Source organism: Apodemus sylvaticus, chromosome 5 (genome assembly GCF_947179515.1).
Source record: "Apodemus sylvaticus chromosome 5, mApoSyl1.1, whole genome shotgun sequence".
NCBI lineage: Eukaryota > Metazoa > Chordata > Mammalia > Rodentia > Muridae > Apodemus > Apodemus sylvaticus.
This window is the reverse complement of record NC_067476.1, coordinates 110,827,364-110,850,758: the sequence shown is the minus strand read 5'-3', so window position 1 is coordinate 110,850,758 and position 23,395 is coordinate 110,827,364. Positions and strand designations below refer to the sequence as shown.

At 41.7% G+C, this 23,395-nt stretch overlaps 1 protein-coding gene across 1 annotated transcript in view; it reads right to left on the bottom strand.

Moving 5' to 3' along the window:
• The window catches only part of Acoxl (acyl-CoA oxidase like), a 275,238-nt gene that overhangs the window by 101,858 nt on the left and 149,985 nt on the right, over positions 1-23,395 (bottom strand). Inside the window, exon 12 of the mRNA XM_052183555.1 lies at positions 17,988-18,077. Coding sequence (XP_052039515.1) covers positions 17,988-18,077 — 90 coding nt within the window. The remainder of the gene's footprint in view (positions 1-17,987; positions 18,078-23,395) is intronic.

Sequence of the window (23,395 nt, the reverse complement as noted above, 5' to 3'; positions counted from 1 at the left end):
TCAGGGAACTTGCTTGAACCATTCCTTGCCAGAGAAGGGCTGGTGAATTAATGACTGGTAACCAACCCAGCTCACTGTATAAAAACCAAAGCTGTCTTTGGTGTAGGGGGACAGACATGGAGCTTAGATGCACAGGATGGCCACAGTACATTATAATAGCATCCATGCTGTGACCTGGGAGTCTATGGTAACACAGAATACAATATACACAAGTTCAATCCTATGAATATTGTAGGTGATGCTCCCATTTTCTAGGCAAAGGCCAAGACAGAGATTTCACAATGTGAATAAAACAGAGCCAGGCTGTCTGTCTATCCTAAGTGCGCATCATTCCTCCAGTATGCCTTAACCTCATTTGCCACTCTACAGCTTCTTTTAGTTACATACAATTCAGGGGACGTGTGGTTGATAGAGGCCATCTCCTGGGACTACCATGGATCCAAGGACAGTAACTTGTGAAGCTCAATCCTAGTTCTTTGCCCTCCCCAAGAAACTCCCAGCCTTTTCCATTAGTACCCAAAGCTGGGTTCAGAGCAGAAATGTCCAAGAGAATTGTTTGGGAGCCATGGGCCTGTGCCTAACATGTGGGTTGCTCTCATTACCCCTGGTAGATAGGATTGCCTTGTATCACCATGCCAGCCATTCCACATTAAAAATACTGTACTCATCATTTGACAAACTGGAAATTCAGCAAAGTGTGAACCCATATTCCCCAGGACAGCTACCAATGAGAACTAAGCAGCAGCTGTAGGCCCTGGGAAAGAGGAAAAAGGACCTCAGTTTATCTAAATCCTTACCACACTCTGAGCCCCCTCCCCCCACTGCAGTTATCGAAGGACCCACCTGACCCTAAAGGTAGAGATCACTGCTTAGTGATCATCCGATGACTATCAGAAGCTGATAAGAGGAGCCAGGAGTGTGGTCCTGCCCCCCCCCCCCCAGCTCAGCCAATTCTGTTATTATCCAAAAGAATCCACTTTGTGTGTCTGTCTAGTTCACCTTGTGCCATGGAGGCCAGCTCAGGAGCAGGTCTGCTCTGCAAACAGCTGATGCAATGCCTCCATGCCCCATGGATTTTCATTTTTGGCCCAAACCTTTTCCTATTGAGAGGCAGAAAATGTTCATCCTAAGCCCCAGTCTTCTACACAGCCAAATATCCAAGTTTAGGTGTATGCACTATGACTGGCCAAAGGGACCGTAGAGAAGTCCAGTTAAAGGATTCATGGAGGGTTGGGGATGGGGTGCTTCCTTAGGCTCCATCTTTCTCCAGGTTTTAGGTGGCTGCTTTGAGACCCAGGAAGGACTACAGACAGGGTCAGTTCAGTGAAGCCAACTTCCGGGAAGAGGGGCAGACCTTGAGAGCAGGTGGGCTACAGAGCTGTCCTGAGGTCACCATGGAGAATGACAAGTATTCTGATGGTTTAGCCACATTACCATGTACTCACCAATAGCCCCACTAACAACTGATGAAGACTAAACTCTCCAAAGCAAATGAGAGCCCCTCCAAAACTACGGATTCCCTAACCTCACCCCACCACACCTCAAACGTCCCCTGTAGGCCTGTTCCTCCCTTCCTGCGTTCCTGTGCCTGTCCCCTCCTCAGACCCAGGGCCTGGCCATGCTCACAGCTCCAACATTACATGTGTATAATTTTTATTACTGAAAATGAAAAGCAAACAAGACTTAAAATCTGTGACAAAATAAATAAATAAACGCCAGGGGGTTTGCTGAAATAGAGTCCTTTCAAGTTTTCTTCAACTTGAGTAATGTGGAAACCTTCCTGAAGGGGGATGAAAAAAATCCCTCGCAATGTTGACTTAGCTTGTTTCAAATTATGTTACTTAAATGTGCTCAAAAATAAAACTGGATATAAACACCTTATGTTTATAGATCTGTCCAACTATAAACACTAAAATTAAATACAAGCCACATTACAAGTACCAATGAATCATCACATCAGCACCCCCGATAGCAAGGCGTAGAATGCATTGTGGCAGGTTGGCCCTCCGAGATGTGGCAGAACCCCATACAGTTTGCTCTCGGCTCTGCTGGCTGGGGAAGAGGTCCCTCTCCTCACCCTTACTATAGCAGCACACCATGCACCCCACCTCCCTTGACTTTCACTCACCACACTTTTTTTTTCACTTACACTGAGTCTACATTTTTCTCCCCTCACTGGTTTCTAGTGACCAAGGTTGAGGCTTGGTACAGTGAGTTTACAAATCCTCCAGTCCTCCCTTATTCTTAGGGACACTGTCTAAGGTCTCAGTGACCCATGGTTAAGTCTGCAGAAAATATTAAGATAAAAATTCCAGACAGTTGTAATTTTGATAATAATTATTACGGTATATCATTGCTATTGTGCTATTATTATTTTCAGCTGAACTTAATGTATGAATGAAATCTCAATATAGATGTGTATGTCCAGGGACAAACAACATAGCCACGGTTTGGTACCCTGTGTACCACTCCTGATTTTAGGCATTGACTAAGTGTCTCAAGATGTTCACCCCATGGATCCGGGGAGGTCTTGTGGGTGGGAGGGGACCACTATGCAAAGACAAAGGCTGGATGCTCATGTGAGTTCCTAGTTGTATGGTTGTTATTCTAACAGTTGACATACCCTACTTAGACTATTCTGTTTAGATTATCATCAAAATTAAAATACACAATTAACACATTCTTGTCAAAGACCCACCAGCACCACTTGTACAACAATGCTCAAATCAACCTCATCGTGAAACTGTTACAGTCTGTGCAGAAAATGAAGGGATTTCCCTGGAGAACAGAGAAGCAAAGATAAAAGAGTGGCTTGGATTTGGAAGGCTACCTTCCTCCAAGAGTGCACACATGGAGTCCTTGAAGGGAGCTTTAAATATTTAGATGATGAAACATCTGGTTTTGAAAACTGGGTGCCAGCTTTGTGCAAGGGTCAATGGACTTGGAAAGAGAAAAACAACGCCTATTCCAACTACCTCGGTCAGCTTTGTAAAAATGACACCAAAGTCTCTCCACTTTCCAGAGGGGATTCCATTTGGAATTGCTTGGGATCAATGCTAGCCCTAAGTAGATTTTGAAGATATCCTTCTATGTGCCCATGCCACTACCCTAGCTTGGCTCCATCATTGTTCTAAAGTGTGTAGCTTGGTCCCAGGCTTGGTTTTGGCTTTCCTACTCCACTATGACCTCTGTTAACCAGTTGTGTGGTCTCATTTCACATACCCCTTGTTCCATACCTCTTATCTACTACTAAGTTTCTATTATTATGACATTATGTATAATTCTATGATGTCTAATATTTGTAGGTTTTAGGGAAGGTTCTTGAACTATCTCCCCACCCTACCCCCAGCTCTGTGGGTCAAGCAGACCCTTGGCTTTCCAGGAGGCAGGCAGCTGATCTTCCAGGAAAACAGGAGTTATGACTCGCAGAAGTGGCCATCTGGCCCAGATTCTGTCGCCAACTGGATCTCATCCCTCCAGATGGACTATGTGATTGAGCTGAGGCTACCTGCACCCTGGGGTCCCTCAACATCACCTGCCAGCCACTGGACTCAACTCAAGCCAGAGGACCAGGGCCTATGAGATTGCTATTTGGTTCACTACAGTGTTCTCTCTAGAACAGAGGGGGAACTCAAAAAGTTCAGACCGAGGTACAGCCCCTGCTGTCACTCTAGGATGGCCCCAAGGATTGTATTCCAGATCATTATGTCCTACTTACCTGGGGGAAATTTCAAATTCTTTGTGCTATGGGAGAAGAGTAAGACTAAAAGATAGTTAGATTTGATTGATAGATAGACAGAGAGATGGAGATAGCTGATATATAGATAAGAGACAGATAATAGATATGAGATGGATAGATAAATAGATGAGAGATGATAGAGATAGGTGATAGATGATAAATGTTAGATGGATTATATATATGTGTATATATATATACACATATACATATATACATCTATATATACATATATTATATGTATATATGCACACATATATATCTTTTTATGCTTCAAGAGGAAACTATCTTTAATTTTTCTTTATTTTTAAGAATATATTTTTGAAATATATCTGCCCCTTCATTTCCATCTCCAATTCCTCCATGTTTCCCCTAACATGTGCCTTACCAACTTCATGTCTTTGTTTTCTGGGTTTGTGTGTGTGTTGATTTTGTTTTTGATAACCCACTAAGTCCAGTTAGTACTGCCCATATGTGCGTGAAAGTGGGGCCGTCCACTGGAGCGTGGGAAACCCATCTGTAGCCACACCCTCCAAAAGGAACGATTCTTGCTCCCGCAGACCCTATCCATAGCCAGCAATAGGGTGGGGCTAGAGACCATTCGTTCCATCTATGCTCAGGTTTTAGCTGGCTGCATCTTGTGTAGGCTTTGCACAGGCCTTGTGTAGGTAAGCGCAGCTGCTGTGAGTTCCTGACCATGATTGTCCTGTCCAGAGAGGGACTATAGTTCAAGTACACTTGATTCTTAGAAACTCAAAATCACATGAAATAAACTAAAAGTATTATGTAAAAAGTTTCTGCTCAATGCTTTGCCTCCAATGTCTCTCCAGAGATGACAATTCTTCAGTAGTTTTTGTTAAACCAGTAGAAGCTTCTAGCTGTTAAAGTCAAATAGATTCTTGTGTGCTCTTCAGTGTGCTTCATGCGGCCCATTTGTCCTGGTGTCTCAATGGGCCTCTCTCTCTGTCTCTCTGTGTGTGTCTCTCTGTCTCTCCCTCTCTCTGTCTCTCTCTGTGTCTCTCTTCCCCCTCCCTCTCCCTCTCTGCCTCTTTCTCACTCCGTCTGTCTGTCTGTCTCTCTCACTCTGTTCAAGAAGAAGCATACATTTTCCCCATGACATTCATTGCTAAGCTCTTCCTGCTTCTTACCCATGCTCTTTGTTAAACAGAAACCACTTCCTGTTTGAAGCCATCCTTCAAATCCCACAGCTTTCCTGTGCTCGCTGGGACAAGGTGTGTCCTGGGCTTGCTGTGTTACTGCCGCCCGCCTGCCGTCTGCCCGGGAATTTCTTACAGAGTCCTCTTGGGCTACCTCCAGGAAGCCATTGTCTTATAGGTTCTCCTGTGTGCCCAGCTACCTACTTTCCTCATTTACTGTAAGAGGCTGCTGTGTTTTCTGTCACCTTGTGGTGTCTCTGTCAGTTGCAGGTGGCTGGATTTATTTCTGGCTTTCTGCCTTCTTGCCCTGGCTTCCTGCATGCACCCTGCTGTGGTGTTACTGTGATATTAGGTGTAGTGATGTATTGTGCTCAAGATTTCTTGCACATGAATTTCAGTGTAGTTTTGGGTTTTTTTTGTTTTTTGTTTGTTTTAGGGTTTTGTTTTGTTTTTAGAGTTCTTTGGACTACATTGATGGAGATTTCTATGAACCTGTAAATTTCTGAGCTCTATGGACATCTTAACAGTACTAATTATTCTAGCACATCAGCAGAACCGTTCTTTCTGGTTTCTACAACTTCTTCATTTCATTCATTGGTATCTAGACATTTCTATGGTCTTTCTTTGGTTCATTTTTTTCCCTGGGCACTTTATTTTTATGTTTTTGGCTATTTTAATAGGTTTGCTTTCATGGCTTCTTTATCAGAAATTTTGTCATCTGTATGTTGGACATATAAAATACTAGAGTTTTGCATGTTAGTTTTATATCATGAGCTTTACTGAGTTTGTCAGTCCTGTTATACCTTTCATGGTGTTCTTGGACTTTTCTGTACAAAGAACATCGTTTACAAACTGGGATAGGGTGGCCCTTGTCTCTGTCCCATACAAAATCAACACAAACTGGATCAAAGATTTAAATGTAAGCCACTGAAGCTAAGAAGGTACGGAATGAAATGTAACGGGGGCATTCTAGAATAGATAAAATATAAGGGGGCACTCTAAAATAGCACTCCAGAATAGATAAAATATAAGGGGAACACTATAGATTAGATAAATTATAAAGGGATACTCCAGAATAGATCAAATATAAGGTGAGTGCTCTAAAATACATAAAATATAAGGGGACACTGTAAAATAGCAGTATAGGCAATGATTTTGAAGCTATGACCTCAAAATCACAGGAAAAGTATAAAAGAGGGGTTATATTAAGCTAAACCCTTCTACACTGCAAAAGGAACAAGCACCAGCATAACAGATGGCCCTCAGAATGAGAGAGGACATTTGGGAGGGAACATTTGCCAGTGGACAAAGGGTTAGCATCTAGACTGTATAAGAAACTCACATGACAAACCAAACAACTCAACTTAATTTTATTTATTTTTTGGGGGGGATTTTTGGATTTTGTTTTTTTCCGAGACAGGGTTTCTCTGTGTAGCCCTGGCTGTCCTGGAACTCACTCTGTAGACCAGGCTGGCCTCAACTCAGAAATCTGCCTACCTCTGCCTCCCAGAGTGCTGGGGTTACAGGCATGAGCCACCACTGCCCGGCACAGGCACAACTCAACTTTAAAACAGACACTTCTTAGAAGAAATAGTAGCAGCCAACAAATTTATGAAAACACTCAATATTGTTAGCTATCATGATAGACAAATAAATTATAGTGTGATGTTATTTCACCATTCAGAGTAGCTGATAGTAAAACAAAACAGAAAAAAATCCTGGTACATGGTAAAGAAAAAACCATCTTCATACAGCCATTATGAAGACCACAAGGCCAAAAAGCTAAAAATAGAATGACCATATGATCTAACTATCCCCTTCTGGGTATCTATCCAAGAATGAAGACAGCACACCAAAGAAACACTGTATGCCCGTGTTTACTGTAGCACCATTCATAGTAGCTAACCATGGAATCAACCTCTGTGCCCATCAATAGACAAGCAGACAAGGAAATGAGTTTTATGTATACAATGGGGTTCAGCTATAAAAGGAAATGAAAACCTGTTATTTACAGCATAGACCACTTCGACCAGGAAAGAAAAATTGCTGCCCCTAGTCAGTGCAGCAAAGCCTGGCCCCAACCCTCTCCTGAAAGAATCTAAAATCCAGTATCCAGAGGAATACTCTAGAGGAAAGCAGTCCTTAGCTACAGCAAGCCATGTCTCTCCTGCTTAGAGAAGTATTTGTTCTTGTGGATCACAGGACTCACAGCAGGCCCTGCAAGGCTCCTCCCTCACCTATGAACAGACAGCCTTCTAATCAGTAGCTACTACAGAGTCTCTAGAACACCAGCCACTCCAGCCAGGTAGTACCAGAATGCCACCCCACCCCTACCCCCACTCCAGCTTGGTCTTTAAGCAAGTTCTCTTTAAGCAAGTTCCCTGGGGCTCATTTGCATGTTTTGCATATTTGCACTTCAGGGTAATAGACAATATATGCAAAGTCTTTAGATGCCATTATTTAGGAAATCTGCCAAGGTGGATTAGGCAGGGATCTGTCTTGGGGTATATCTAATGAGGCAAAAGGAAGTTCTAATGGGATTTCATGGATTCAGATCATAATTGGATTTGGTGGAGGGTGTAATTAAATTTCATCAAGAGCCTAAAATCTCTGCCCTACCATCCTGAAGGGTCAGGAAATCTACCATCTTGCTCAAAGGGAAATGTGAAAGTGCTGCAGAAACCCTGTGGGACGGTCACTCGACATCTGTAGAACTGGGAGTGTCATCTTTAAGTAAGTGAGCCAAAAACACCATGGGTGATACCAGATTTATGACTCTGGGGAGGGGTCAGTCAGCCTGCTTGCATCAGTCAAAATACCCCAGAAAGACACCTGCAGCGTGCCCTGCTATGTGCCAGAGTTTCCAAGCTGCATGGTCTCCAGAGGCTGTCCCTAGGTAATGACTGGGAGGTGGGGCTGGCTGGCTGGCTGGCTGCACTGGCCTGTTCCTTTAGAATGTGAGGATTGGCCAGTTGTAAGGGAATGCTCTTTTCTCCACTGGGTCCTACTTTGATGCTTCTAACTGAAATAGGGAAATTTCAGGAAACTAAGGAACAGAAATAATTCCCCACTCCTGGAAATCAAATATAGGCAATGGATGGTGAAAATGTTTCATTTTATCCATTTTTTCTTGTATGAATTATGCTTTTGATGTCAAATCTATGACTTTTCCCATTGTTAGACTTGTGACTTTTCCCATTTTGTTTTGTGTTGAGACAAGTCTCTTGTAGCGTAGCTTGTCCTCTAACTATTTAAGCTACGGATGATTGAACTTCTGACCCTCCTGTCTCCATGTCTCTCCCGAGCTCTGAGATTCCAGGTGTACACACTGCCCGTGCTAGGATTAAATCTAGAGCTTCAGGTTTACCAGGCAAGAACTCTACCAACTAAGCTACATTTCTAGTCATTAGTTTTCTTTTAAAACTCTTCTATTTTTATCATTTATATTTACTTAGGTCTTCTTGGATATCTTTTGGGAAAACTTGTGATTTTGAGCACATAAACCTTATGCAGGTTTTGCTAGATTTATATCAAGATACTGCATTTTCCTTTGAAAAGCTATAAATGCTCTGTTTTAAATTTGAGTTTCTAGCTTGCTCATTATTAGTACATACAAGAGAAATTAGTTTTTATATGTCCTAAGATCTTGCTGAACTTAGCAACTTATTGGTAGACTTTCTGTATTTTTTTCAGTGTTTACAAACCTATAATCTACAAAGACAGGCTTTGTCTACTCCTTTAAAGACTCTATGCCTTCATTTTTCTTGCTTTATTGCAATGCCTATGGTTTCCTATGATACAATGATGTTCTATGTCACAGTGAAAGAGGAAGTTCTCATCGTTCTCCCTGATCTCATAATTCTCCCATCATTCACCATTTCACCATTGATCGTATTTGGTGTGATATTTGTAGATTCTCTTTATTATGTTTAAGACATCCCCGTTTAAGCTTTCCAATTTGCTGCAAGTTTTATTACAAAGGAAGTTGGATATTGTCAACTGCTTTTTCCGTGTAAACTAATATAATCATATGACCTCTCTCCTTTTATCCACTGATAAAGAGAATTGCACTGATCTGACTTTTGAGTTTTGAAATCAGGAATGAACATCTCACTAAGCCGCAGTATGTACTTCATTTTACACACTGGTAGATTTGATTTATTAACATTTTGCTGAGACTTTTGCTGTCTAAGTTGAAAAGCAGCATTGGTCTGCGGTTTTGACTCCTTTATACTCTCTGTTCATTGGGTATCAGGATAATTCCAGCCTCCTGAAATAAGTTGTGAAAATAAGAATTCTCTTGTTTTCCAGAAGAAATTTTATAAAATTCCTTAATTGACCATTGGAATTGCTAACCAAGCTCAGGCCTATAATTTTTCAGGGGTTCTTAATCATTATTAAAATTTTAATTTCTGTAACATTATAGAACTACTTGAGTACTTTATTTTAACTTTGATAAATTTGAACAGTTGGTGGCTTTTGAAGAATTGGTCCTTTCTTCCTGAGCTGTCAGATTCACAAAGCTTCTTCCGCATTGGTCTTTCAATGGCTACAAATTCCCTGATAACACATCCTCTGTCATTTCTGATGCTGGTGACTTGGGTCCTTCTGATTTCCTGTCTTTGCTTTTTATCTTAGCTTGTTTTCTACTGCTGTGACAAACATCATTAGCAAAAACAATTTGGGGAGGAAAGGGTTGATTTTTATTTTTGTTCGTTATAGCTTATAATCTATCATGAAGGGAAGTAAGTCAGGCGGGACTTAGAGGCAGAAACTGATGTAGAAACCATGAAGGAAGATTGCTTAAAGGCTTGCTCAGCCTGCTTTCTTAATATAACTGAAGACCATCTGCTCAGGCGTGGCCTCACCCCCAGTGGTCTGGGCACATTTCACAAAAGTGCCTCAGGGATTTGCCCTGTTTGCCTCGTGGGGTCACTCTATCTGTGCCTCACATGTTTTGACGAGTTGCATTATCAACACCATTCAGTCCTATATATTTTTTAAGTTCCTCTGAGATTTGACATTTGATCTAAGTATGTCACAGTACACAATGATATAGTATTTAGCCATATGTAAGAATTAAATACGTTTTTTGGCTAGGAAAATGAGTTGTGTTGCTTACTAAAATTTGATGGGCACATCGAAGGGAAGTATTCTGTATTTTCTCTCAAATGTGAAACTAAATTCTATTGGTCAGTCATCAAGTTCACTGATTCCACTCTGTGTCTTCTCATATTACAGAGATTATTCTATAATTCTGTTATTTCAGTTACTGTTATTTTCAGTTCTATAACTGACATTTAATACTTTAAATTCTTTTATTTATTTGCTGGGATTCTTTTTGCTTTGTTTTTGCTTGGAAAACATGTTTTATTATCACAGAAGCATTGTTTTATGGTGGTTACCTTGTCATAAAACCTAGCATCTGATTCTTTTCCTTTATCATCTGCTGATATTTCTGATTTTCTTCATTATTTTCATGGCCTGACATAGGATGAGTGAGATGCTTTTTTCATACTTGTTCCCAAGTTATTTGGATGTTATAATGAGATCCTGTTTCATTCTGAGTTTCCAAGGATTTCTGTGTAAGTAAGTTCCTCTTTCCTCTGTATTCATCCAATATTGTCCTAACAAAAATGGGCCACTAATTTATCCTGCCTGGGCATGGGAAGGAGGAGTCAGAATGCCAAGGTGTCCCGTTTTCTGCCACCTCATTAAGTCCCTTAGTGATGCTGGGGGAAGATATGGGCTTAGCCTCTGCACTTCTCACTAAAGCCAGGGAAGAAGAAAGTTGAGTCCAGTTTCATAACATTTCACTCTTTTGAAACCAAGTGATGCTGGAGCTCAACTCCCCATCAACCACTCTGGAGGACTAGAGGGATGAGAATTGTGGTTTGAATCTAAAAATACCATTGGCGGACACGTGCTAAAGGCTTGCTTGCACTTGGGGAACTTAGGAAGTGATTGGTTCCATGAGGACCCTGAACTAATAAATAGATTCAATAATTCAATCAATAGTTCATTGATGGGTTCATAATTTGATAGGCTATTGGAGATAAAGTGAAATCTAATGGAAGGGAGTGGATCCTTGGAGCCTATATCTTGTACCTGCATGAAGCCAAGACTCCATGAACTAAAACCTCTGACTGTGAGTCAGTGTAAATCCTTCCTACTTTCCATTATGCTTCTTGAGCATTTGGTCATGGTGCTGGAAAGCTGGGAGATGACTATGGTGTCTCCTAACTTTGATTCCCACAACTGACACTAGGGTGGGCATCACTTAACATCATCTGATTGGTAGATATAGAGGGTAGATATATAGAGCCATATATAATAGGCTACTTGGAATGAAGATCTAGAACATTCTCTGCTTCCATTAAGAGGAATACAGAAGATTAATTTCATGTATGACACAGGGTAGGTACATTTTATACTGCCTGCTCCCTAGGGCTATGGGACATATATATAAGCTCCCTGTTAGAACCCACTGAAATGCTTAGTGAGTGGAGTTAGAAGAATTAGTGTGGTAGTTTGAATATGCCTGAAAAGGAAGTGGCACTATTTGGAGGTGTGGCCTTGTTGGAATAGGTGTGGCCTTGTTGGAGGAAGTCTGTCACTGTGGGTGTGGCTTTGAGATCTTCCTCCTATGTACCCGAGGACAGTCTGCTCCTGGCTTCCTTTGGATCAAGACATGGAACTGTCAGCTCCTCCTGCACCATATCTGCCTGAATGCTGTTATGCTCCCACCTCACCAAGGTGGGAACTTCTGAACCTGTAAGCCAGCCTCAATTAAATGTTGTCCTTTTTAAGAGTTGCCTTAGTCATGATGTCTGTTCACAGCAGTAAAACCCTAAAACAGATCAGGGTCTGGGGTATTGCTGTGTTTGTTTTTGTTTGGAGGAATGTGGATTTTGGGACTTTCTAAAGTTGTGGAATGCTTTAAGTAGGGCTTAATGGGCCATTTTAGCAGAAGCTTGGAAGACGGTGTTCCTGGAGGTGTTTTGAATTTGGCGACCTAGCTCAAGAGGTTTCAGGGAAGAAGATTTTAGTATGTGGCCTAGAGACTGTTTTGTGATATTTTGATGAAGAATGTGGCTGCTTTTTGCAGTTGTCTGGAGTCTGCCTGAAGCTAAGGTGAAGAGATTTAGATTACTTGCCTTGACAAAGAAAATCTCTAAACAGCCTGGTATTAATTCTATTGTGTGGTTACTAGAGTTCATTCTTAAGAAGAGTATTTTAATGAAGAGTGGCAAGCTGTGAAAGGAAAAAAAATGCAATTTATGGTTCAAAAGAGTAAAGGGCACCAGGAAGCAGAATGAAGTTAAATCCTGTGTTCAAGGATATTAAATGGAATTAAAGGAGTGGTATCTTTGGGGAAAGATCCCACCCAACCAAACTTAGGCTTTTGCAGTTGAAGAAGGGATAGTTATATCCAAACATTATTATGACATGGCTACTGTTTTCATTTGGACTTTTGATCTGAAATGAACAATAATCCAGAAATGGAGAGCACAGCTGTGATCCAGATCGTGAGGCTGGAAGACACAGGCTTCTGAGCCGGATCCTGACATGGGATGACACAGACTTCTGATCCAGATCTTGAGGAGGAGTGGCCATGAACAGCCTAGGCCCAGACATGGTGGCACACACTTTTAATTCCAGGAGACAGAGGAAAGCAGATCTCTAGTTTCAAGGCCAACCTGGTACAGGACAAGTTCCAAGTAGAGAAAAGCTTAGGTCTAGGCGTGGTGGTGCATCCCTTTAATCCTAGAACTCAGAAGAACTGCCAATCTCTGAGTTCAAGGTCAGTTTACAGAGCAAGTTCCAGGACAGCCAAGCTTAGGCAGTGAAGGAGTTGGAAAACAGAAAGCTGGTGATAATGTAATAGAACAAGGGGGCCATGTTCCAGCTCCAGTCATCAGCTTTGGCCATGTGGCTCTGACTTTAGAGTCAAGAACAGAAGTGATTGCTGGAATAATTAATGCTGGTTAGCTGAAGTTAAGAAATTAGTGGTGATTAAGAAGAGACCAGCATCACTGAGGTGAAATCTAGGAAGTGTTTTCTGAGAGCACAAAGAAGCTGTGTTCCAGAGAGAGCCAACATTGTACCTTGTGGTACAGTTGGACTTGGTAAGGTGTGAGAGTCACACAGGTGGTGGTTTTGAAGACATAAAGGTGTCATGAAGAGCAGATGAGGCTTGGCACTGTTAGAGGCCAGGGAAGACCATTGGTGAAGGTGCAGCTTCAGTTGCAATTGAGGCTCCAGGACTGAAGGGGTCATGCAAAGAAGCTGAAGCTTGGCACCTATGAGAGGCTGTTGGTGAAGCCTAGTTGCAGCAGAAGATCCCAGTATACTGGAGATGCCAGTACCATGGGATGACTACCAAGAACAGCAGCAGCAGTGGAGTAGAGTCAAACAGTGCCTAGAGGGCTACAGAGGGCAGAGCTGGAGAAGTGACTCAAGCCCTTTGGAGAACCTAGAAGAGTGTGTGCAGATCTCAGACACTGGAACAAGAGGCTGTGAAGTTGAAGTAGCCTTGGAAAACCCAAGATGTCAGAGATGCCAGAGCTGTGGGACACCTGCTAAGGAAAGCTGCTAACAGGGAGTGGAACCAGCCCAAGGGAAAGAAGTTTGTTGCAGTCAACAAAGATGAAAGGAGTTGAACATCAGACATGGAGATGCAGAGTTTGGAGTTAGACCATTTTGTCCAGTATTTCTTTACTATGATGTTTTGGAATGGTAATGTATATCCTGTGATGTTGGATGTATGTGATCTGCTTTTTAATTTTTATTTCTTAAGGGATTACAGTTATGAAAATGTATAAATTTCAGAAGGGACTTTGAACTTTGGACTTTTAATATTGTAAAGACTGTGATAGTCTATGAGACTTTTGAAGTTGGACTAAAGGTATTGTTGCATTATGCTATATCTAGGTATGGTGTCTGTAGACAAATTCCTATGGGAACCTGGGAGTGGAATGTGGTGGTTTGAATATGCTTGGCCTAGGGAGTGGTGTAGCCTTTTTGGAGGACATGTGTCACTGTGGGAGTGGGTTTTGATACTCTCCTCTTAGCTGCCTGAGGACAGTTTGCTCCTGGCTTCCTTTGGATTAAGATGTAGAACTCTCAGCTCCTCTAGTGCCACAGATGCTGCCATCCTCCCAAATGATGACAATGGATTGAACCTCTGAACCTGTAAGCCAGCCCCAATGAAATGCTGTCCTTATAAGAGTTGCCTTGGTCATGGTGTCTGTCCATAGCAGTAAAACCAAAATTAATATAGTTAGGGTCTCATTTCCTTGTGCCTAACTAATTCAAGGAGACATTGTCAAGTTTTTCCACTGTTAGGCCACTGTGTTCCTGGTTTTTCAGATATGGGAGCAGCCTTCAGTTTGGAATGTATTTTTGTCCATATTTCTTACAAGCCTGAACAAGCAATTGCCTTTTCATTTCTCAAGTTCCACGGTCCCTAGGAGACTAGTGTCTTTATTTTTTTATTTATTTTTTATTTTTTACTATATATTTTCTTTATTTACATTTTGAATGCTAGCCCCTTTCCTGTTTCCCCTCCGAAAACACCCTATCACATCTCTCCTCCCCCTGCTCACCAACCCATGCACTCCTGCTACCTTGTCCTGGCATTCCCCTGTACTGGGGCATCAAGCCATCTCAGGACCAAGAGCCTCTCCTCCCTTTGATGTCCAACAAGGCCATCCTCTTCTGCATATGCATCTGGAGCCTTGGGTCCCTCCATGTGTACTCTTTTGTTGGTGGTTTAGTCCCTGGGAGCTCTGGGGTACTGGTTAGTTCACATTATTGTTTCTCTTATGGGGCTGCAAGCTCCTTCAGCTCCTTTGGTCCTTTCTCTATCTCCTCCATTGGGGACCTCGTGCTTAGTCCAACAGTTGGCTGAGAGCACCCACCTCTGTATTTCTCAGGTACTGGCAGAGCCTCTCAGTGGACAGCTATATCAGGCTTTTGTTAGCAAGCGCTTGTTGGCATTCACAATAGTATCTGTATTTGGTGACTGTATATGGGAAGCCCAGGTGGGGCAGTTTCTCGATGGTCTTTCCTTCTGCACTTTGGATGGTCTCTGATCTACACTTTGTCTTTGTATCTCCTCCCATGAGTATTTTGCTCCCCCTTCTAAGAAGGAACAAAGTATCCATATTTTGGTCTTCCTTCTTCTTGAGCTTCATTTGGTCTGTGGATTGTATCTTGGGTATTCTAAGCTTCTGGGCTAATAACCACTTCTCAATGAGTACATACCATGTGTGTTCTTTTGTAATTGGGTTACCTCATTAAGGATGATATTTTCTAGTTCCATCCATTTGCCTAAGAATTTTATGAATTCATTGTTTTTAGCTGAGTAATATTCCATTGTGCAAATGTACCACATTTTCTGTATCCATTCCTCTGCTGAGGGACATCTGGGTTCTTTCCAGCTTCTGGCTATTATAAATAAGGCTGCTGTAAACATAGTGGAGTATATGTCTTTATTACACATTGGAGAATCTTCTGGGTGTATGTCCAGGAGAAGTTATATCTGGGTCCTCTGGTAGTACTTTGTCCAATTTTCTGAGGAACCACCAAACTGAGTTCCAGAGTGGTTGTACCAGCTTGTAATCCCACCAGCAGTGGAGGAGTGTTCCTCTTTTTCTATATCCTCACCAGCACCTGCTGTCACATGAGTTTTTGATCTTAGCAATTCTGACTGGTATGAGGTGGAATCTCAGGGTTGCTTTGATTTACATTTCCCTGATGACTAAGGATGTTGAACATTTCTTTAGGTGCTTCTTGGCCATTCAATATTCCTCAGTTGAGAATTCTTTGTTTAGCTCTGTACCCCAGTTTTTAATAAGGTTATTTGGTTTTCTGGAGTCTAACTTCTTGAGTTCTTTGTATATATTGGATATTAACCCTCTATTGGATGTAGGATTGGTAAAGTTCTTTTCCCAATTTGTTGGCTACCATTTTGTCCTATTTAAAGTGACCTTTGCCTTACAGAAGCATTGTAATTTTATGCGGTCCCATTTGTCAATTCTTGATCTTAGAGCATAAGCTATTGGTGTTCTGTTCAGGAAAATTTCTCCTGTTCCCACGTGCTCAAGGCTCTTCCCCACTTTCTTTTCTATTAGTTTCAGGGTATCTGGTTTTATGTGGAGGTCCATGATCCTCTTGGACTTGAGCTTTGTACAAGGAGATAAAAGTGAATCGATTTGTGTTCTTCTGCATGCTAACTGCCAGTTGAACCAGCACCATTTGTTGAAAAGGCTATCTTTTTTCCACTGGATAATTTTAGCTCCTTTGTCAAAGATCAAGTGACCATAGGTGTGTGAGTTTATTTCTGGGTCTTCAATTCTATTCCATTGATCTATCTGCCTGTCACTGTACTAGTACCATGCAGTTTTTATCCTGATTGCTTGAGGTCCAGGATGCTGATTTGCCCAGAAGTTCTTTTATTGTTAAGAATAGTTTTGCTATCCTGGGTTTTTTGTTATTTCAGATGAATTTAGAAATTGCTCTTTCTAACTCTATGAAGAATTGAGTTGGAATTTTGATGGGGATTGCATTGAATCTGTAGATTGCTTTTGGCAAGATGGCCATTTTTACTATATTAATCCTGTCAATCCACGAGCATGGTAGATCTTTCCATCTTCTGAGGTCTTTAGTTTCTTTCTTCAGAGACTTGAAGTTCTTGTCATACAGATCTTTCATTTGTTTGGTTAGAGTCACCCAAGATACTTTATATTGTTTGTAACTATTGTGAAGGGTGTCATTTCCCTAATTTCTTTCTCAGCCTGTTTATCCTTTGAGTATAGGAAGACTACTGATTTGTTTGAGTTAATTTTATATCCAGCCATTTTGCTGAAGTTGTTTATCACCTGTAGGGGCTAGTATCTTTATTATCCCTTTCAGTCTTGCCCTGTATGTTTGCCAGGTATTGTCCAGGATGTGGAATTATTAGGAGAGAGAATTGGAGAGGAGGTGGCTATTCTGCTGACAGACTAGAGGCTCCCACTCTTCGTCTGTTGTTTTTGTTCCTTTTGTTCTGTTGCAGATGTATGTGCAAGTACACATGCTCATGTGCACGTGGAGGCCTGAGGTTGACGTCCAGTGTCTTTTTTCACTGCTCTCCGCTGTCTATATTGAGGCGGGCTCTCTCACTGAACCCAGTGCTCTCCCTTTTGTCCAGTTTAGCTAGCCTGCTGTCCCATAGAGGCCAGACCTCTGTTTCCTAAATGCTGGGATTACAGGCAACTGTCACAACTGCCCAGCTTTTTACATAGGTTCTGGGGCTCTGAACCTGAGGGACCACAACTGTATAGCAAGCACTTTATTCCCTGTTGTCCAGCTTCTGTTATTCTCTTAAAAACACAATTATACCTTGTGTGCAATTGCATATCATTTTGCTTACCATTTTACATTTATGTTAAAAGCAGAACTGCTTGCAAGTACAATTTTAAAGGTGATATATAATTCCCCACTGAGTGGTCAGAGTACAATTTACATAATCATTTTGCTATTGATATTTATTGCTATAATAAATTATGTAGTGGTGAGAATGTATTGCTTCAGTGTTTTTTTTAATTCTATATTTATGATTATTAGGGTAGAGTCCTGGGGTAGAATTAGACATATCCCCATAGCAACATGTAAACCCTTTCCTACCTTCATCAACAATAAGACTTCAGCATGCTTTCAGACACACTAACTTCATAGGGAAAGGAGAATAGTGTCCCAATTTGTCCTAATATGCATTTCTGTGTTGACTAGCCATCCATACTTTTGAATTTAGCATTCTGTTTTTCAGGTTTTATCTTCAGGGTCTGAATACTCTATTGGAATAGCCTTGCTAGTATAAAAATCTGACTTAGTACATGCAAGCGGTTTTCTGAAACTACAAAGACATATTTCAACATCAAAGATGACCTAAAAGAGAAATCCCCCATGCTCCTGTCCAGCTCCCTAACAGGAAAACACCTGCCAATTAAACAAAGGTAAAAGATAAAGTGTACAAAACACTTCGGATATTTTAGATAACTCTTGGTAAGAGTGCTGTTTAAAATGAATAACTGTGTCCTAACCCTTACCTGAAGCATGACCGCATTGTCACCTTCAAAGGTTACAAATACATCTGTGTCACATTTCAGGCCTGAGATTCGGTTTTCCATCATGTAACCCTGTTGCAGAGGAAGAGAAGGGGACAAAGGAGAGGAAGAAGAAAAAAAAGTTTTAATTTGCAATGACATTATTACATGGGAAAATTAGTTTCCTTAAAATTAAAAGCACAGATCAATGAGGAGAAAAAATAACAATGTATCTCTTTCTCAGAATAATTTCAATGTATCACATTAGCTTTTAGGTCACAAATACAATTTTGGGTATTGTCTTCATTGTTGGTAAAACACTGACAAATGGTCATTTCATATTTAACCAAAAGATTTCAACTAGTCACACTAATATTCTTTGTTTTCAAAGCCATCTGAATTCTACTAGTGGCTTACTCCTACAAGAGAGCAATGCCCCCCTCCACCCTGAAACACCGGCTCTAAATGCTGCAGAGGAGTGGAAGGCAGGTTAAAAGAATCCCACATTGACATGCCATACCTTCTTATTACCTGCTCTGCTTTGTGAGCTCACCCTTTGACTGGCTCTCTCCTCCTGCTTCCCTGCCTCCTTCCTTCTCTCCCTTTCCTCCTCTGCTCCCATCGCCTTCTTCCTCTTCCTCCTTTTCACTTCTTAAAATTCTGTTTCTAAGGAGCTACCCACAATTACCCAAGTGCTGTCTGTTTCCTCCCATAAAGAAGTGGAGAACACGGTCTGGTCCAGGCAAATGCAGGGGAGTGTGGCTTATGTCTGGCCCGGGAGCTCCCCCCCCCCCCCAGCCAAGGCCTCTCCCTCTTCCCCAGCTTCCCTTTCTCATCTGGTTTGTCTCCTTTCTCACACTTCTCACTTCCTCATCTGATTTCCCCATTTTTTTTTTTCTTATTTAAGATTTCTGGCTTATTTGGATTCCCCCTTCTTATTTATCTTATATCCTCACTTCCCCTTTCCCACCCGCCATGCTGGCTGTACCCGCTGTGCTGTGCAGGATTCCCCCCTCTCTCATTTCTCAATCTCACTTCCCCTTTCCCATAGCTCATACCTGGGTTCCTTGCCACCCCCATATGCTTTACATTTCTCACTTCCCCTGTCTCCACCCGTCCTACCCGGTGTACAGCAGTACCAAATTCCCCCCTCTCTCATTTCTCAATTCTCACTTCCCCTTTCCCATGGCTCACACCTGGGTTCCTTGCCACCCCCATATGCTTTGCATTTCTCACTTCCCCTGTCTCCACCCGCCCTACCCGGTGTACAGCAGTACCAAAATCCCCCCTCTCTCATTTCTCAATTCTCACTTCCCCTTTCCCATGGCTCACACCTGGGTTCCTTGCCACCCCATATTCTTTATATTTCTCACTTCCCCGTTCCCACCCGCAGAACCCACTCTAACCTATGTACCAAATTCCCCCCTCTCTAGTTCTCAGTTCTCACTTCCCTTTTCCCACCCGCCATACCCTCTGTCCCTGCTATGCGTGTTGTACACAGTATGGGTTCTCCCTCCCTTCCTCATCTCTCAGGTTTCACTTCCCTTTTCCCCATGTCTCACATCCGGATTCCTTTCCACCCGCAGATGCTCTACATCTCTCACTTCCTTTATGTAGTTTCTGGATTCCCCTATCTGTTCTTTTACTTTACCACGCCCCAGTACACACACCCTTCTACGGTTTCCTCCTTCCTTTTATTTCAAGAGTCTTGTTTCCCGTTTTTCTCCTTTTCTCACCTCTCTTATTCGATTTCCCCCTTTCCTTTCTTACTTCCTTTTTTTTTTTTTTAAAGCTTTTCTTATTTCAATTTCCTTCCTTTTAAAATTGCTTGGTGTGTGTGTGTGTGTGTGTGTGTGTGTGTGTGTGTGTACACCACAGCAGGTGCCCACAGAAGCCAGAAGAGGAAACTGAGTCCCATGGAGCTGAAGTTGCAGACAGTTGTGAGGCACCCAACATAGGTGCTGAGTAAGGAGCTGCTCCCTTTACAAGAACAGCGTAAAAACTATTAAGACTGTTCCTAAAACCCTAAAAACATTAACCGAACCAAACAACACTCCTTACCCTCAGTGGTACTTCATTCTTTCTTTCTTAAACATTCATTTGTGTTTATTTTATGTATATTATTGTTTAGCCTGAATGTCTACATGTGCACCATATGCATGTCTGGCACCCAGGGAAACCAGAAGAGGGCATTGGATCCCCTTAAACTGAAGTTACAGGCAGCTCTAAGCCACCATGTGAGTGCTGGGAACCAAATTCTAGCCCTCTACAAGAGCAGCAAATGCTCTTAACCACTAAGCGATCCCTCCAGGCCCTTACACACACTTCTAAAATTGATAGATAGCATATGATTTTATCATGTACAACATATTCTTAAGTATATACACACAGTGAAACAACAATGCTAATTAACAAACACACCACCCCACTTGGTTATTACTCTTGTAATATAACCCAGACTCTTTACATTTTTGAAGAATACAATGGATCATTGTTAACTAATCTCTTAAAAATTCATTTCCTTTTTCTAACTGTAATTCTATACCTTTGACCAATGCTGTGGCTCGGTAGGTCAGCAGGCTCCTGACTGTGGGTTTGGCTGGGGGGAGGGGGCCTTCTACAAGGATTCCAATGTTACAGCTCTTTTAGACAGTATTTAATGAAATGGCTCGCACATATATTTGACTCAGGGTGAATAAGGGCTATATAAACCTTGGAGAGGAAAGGGATTTTCAGGGTGAGTGTGCATTTGCTGAGGTTTAAGGTACTGGGAACCCCTCTGTGGTGTTTTGAATATGCTTGATCCAGGGAGTGGCACTATTTGGAGGTGTAGCCTTGTTGGAGGAAGTGTATCATTGTGGGTATGGGTTTTAAAATCCTCATCCTAGCTGCCTGGAAGCCAGTCTTCTCCTAGCAGCCTTCAGATGAAGATATAGAACTCGCAGCTCCTCCTGCACCATGTCTGCCTGCACACTGCCATGCTCCTGCCTTGATGTTGATAGACTGAACTCTGAACCTGTAAGCCAGCCACAGTTAAGAGTTGCCTTGGTCATGGCATCTGTTCACAGCAGTAAAACCCTAACTAGGACATCCTCATTTGTATGGAGAGGCACTCCAGGTGTTTGCCAGGCAGGTTCTTGGGAGAAAATAAGTTGAACCTGTAATTTTACCAAAGGCTATGTGACATTCCTAAGCGGGGGTCAGGCTCCCCAGATAAGGTTAGGCAGAAGAAAGAATTCATGCTGGGAAAGAGAGTCCTCCATTTTGGATGATACATATGTTCATACAAAGATAAATGTCTAAATGATAAATGTTCCCCATAGGCTTATAGATGGGGACACTTGGTCCCAGTTGGCGGCATTTTGGGGAAAACTATAGCACATTAAGGTCCTAAAGTTTAGGAGGTGAGTGAGGTGGTCACTGGAAGTTGACTGGAGTGTGGCTATTATAACAAATAAAATTATTAAAAATGACATTTTAATTAAATGTGATCCATGAGCATCTCTTGGTCCCCACCCCCACCTTTTTGTTTTGTTTTGTTTTTGTTTTTTTGAGACAGGCTTTCTCTGTGTAGTCCTGGCTGTCCTGGAACTCACTCTGTAGAACAGGCTGGCCTAGAACTCATAAATCTGCCTGCCTCTGCCTCTCAAGTGCTGGGATTAAAGTCGTGTGCCACCACTGCCTGGCTTACTTGGACCCTTTTCTATTACAATAGAATATCTAAGATTTAGTAATTCATGTGTAATATTATATATGCACACATATACACAAACATATTCCATTCACTCATTGATGAATACATAGATTTATTGTATACCTTGACTGTTACAAATAGCGCCATAATGAACATGGAGAGCTGACATACCTTCAATAGAGTGGCTTTATTTATTTTGGGCACATGTACAGTAGTGGGATTTTTAGATGATATTATGACACTCTTTTTAGCTTTTTGAGGAACCTCTATACGTTTTCCTTAACAACTGCACTCATTTACTTACTTTCCTAGCAACAACATACAAGGGTCTCCCTCTTCCCACATCCTAACCAACACTTGTTATCTTCCAGCATTTTTTATAATAGCCACTCTTCAGAGCCCACTCCCAGTGACTACCTCACCTCCTAAACTTTAGGACATAATGGTTCTATAATCTTCCAAACAGTGCCACCAACTGGGACGAAGTGTTCGCTTATATCAGCCTATGGGGGACACTTATCGTTTAAACAGCAGCATCTAGCTGGCCAGCTTGTTGCAGTGATTCTGATGTTCCTGCCTCCTGGGCCCTGGTATTACAGGTGGCCAGGGCAACTGTCTGGCTTTCAAATGAGTTCTGAGGATACCAACTCCAGGCTTCTTGCTTGTGTGTCAGGTGCTCCATGGACTGAGCCATCTTCAGCCTCATCTGCTATGCTTAATCGGGGTTCTTGTTTAGGTATTTATTGCTATTTATAATAGCAATTCAGCCAAGCACTGGATACCTTTTCTCCTTGTGAAAATGTAATTCTTATCCCCCATTCCATGGGTTATCTCTCTGTTGTTTCCTCTGCCTCACAGACATTCCCTAATTTGACATTATCAATTTGGCCTGCATTTGGTTGAGAATGTTATCTGAAACATCCTTGCTTAGATGAATATCTTGTGTTTTCTTCTATATGGTTTTATTGTTTGGGGGGACTCACTTTTAAGTTCTCTATCAATTTTGACCTAAGTTTTGTGTATAGTTAAAGATAAGGATCTAATTCAATTGTGTGTGTGTGTGTGTGTGTCCCATCTCCCATTGATAGAGGAAGCTGCCCTCTCTTCCATGGGTCCTTCACACATTTGTCACAAATCACTTGGCTGTAAGCACAAAAATCTATTTCTGGGATCTCCACTCCGTTCTGTTGTCTCTGTCTGGTTTGATGTGAGAATCTTGCTGTTTGGTTACTGTGGATTTGGAGTCATACAGTGGGGCTCATTGAACTGTTTGTAATTTTTGTCAAGGTTGCTTTGACTATTCAGATTTTTTATGCCATATGAATTTTGGTAGTGTTCATTGCATTTCTGTAGAGAACAGGATTAAAATTTGGACCTCACACTCTGGGTCGCATGGACATTTTAACGATATTAATGATATTAATTATTCCAACTCAAGAGCACAGGCTTCATTTCCAGCCTTCTGTCTTCTTCAATTGCTTTTTACCAATGTTCTGTTGCATTGTTTTGTTGTAGATATTTTTACCACTTTAGTTAAATGTATTCTTAGTCACTTTTTGGTAGCTATTACATTTGAGATTGGTTTCTTTATTTTTCAGATAGATTTGCATGAATATGTAGAAATGCTGCTAATTTTGTGTGTTGATTTTATGACCTGGGGCTCTACTAAATTCATTTGCAACTCTGTGAAATACTTATTAAGTATCCATTAGAGTTT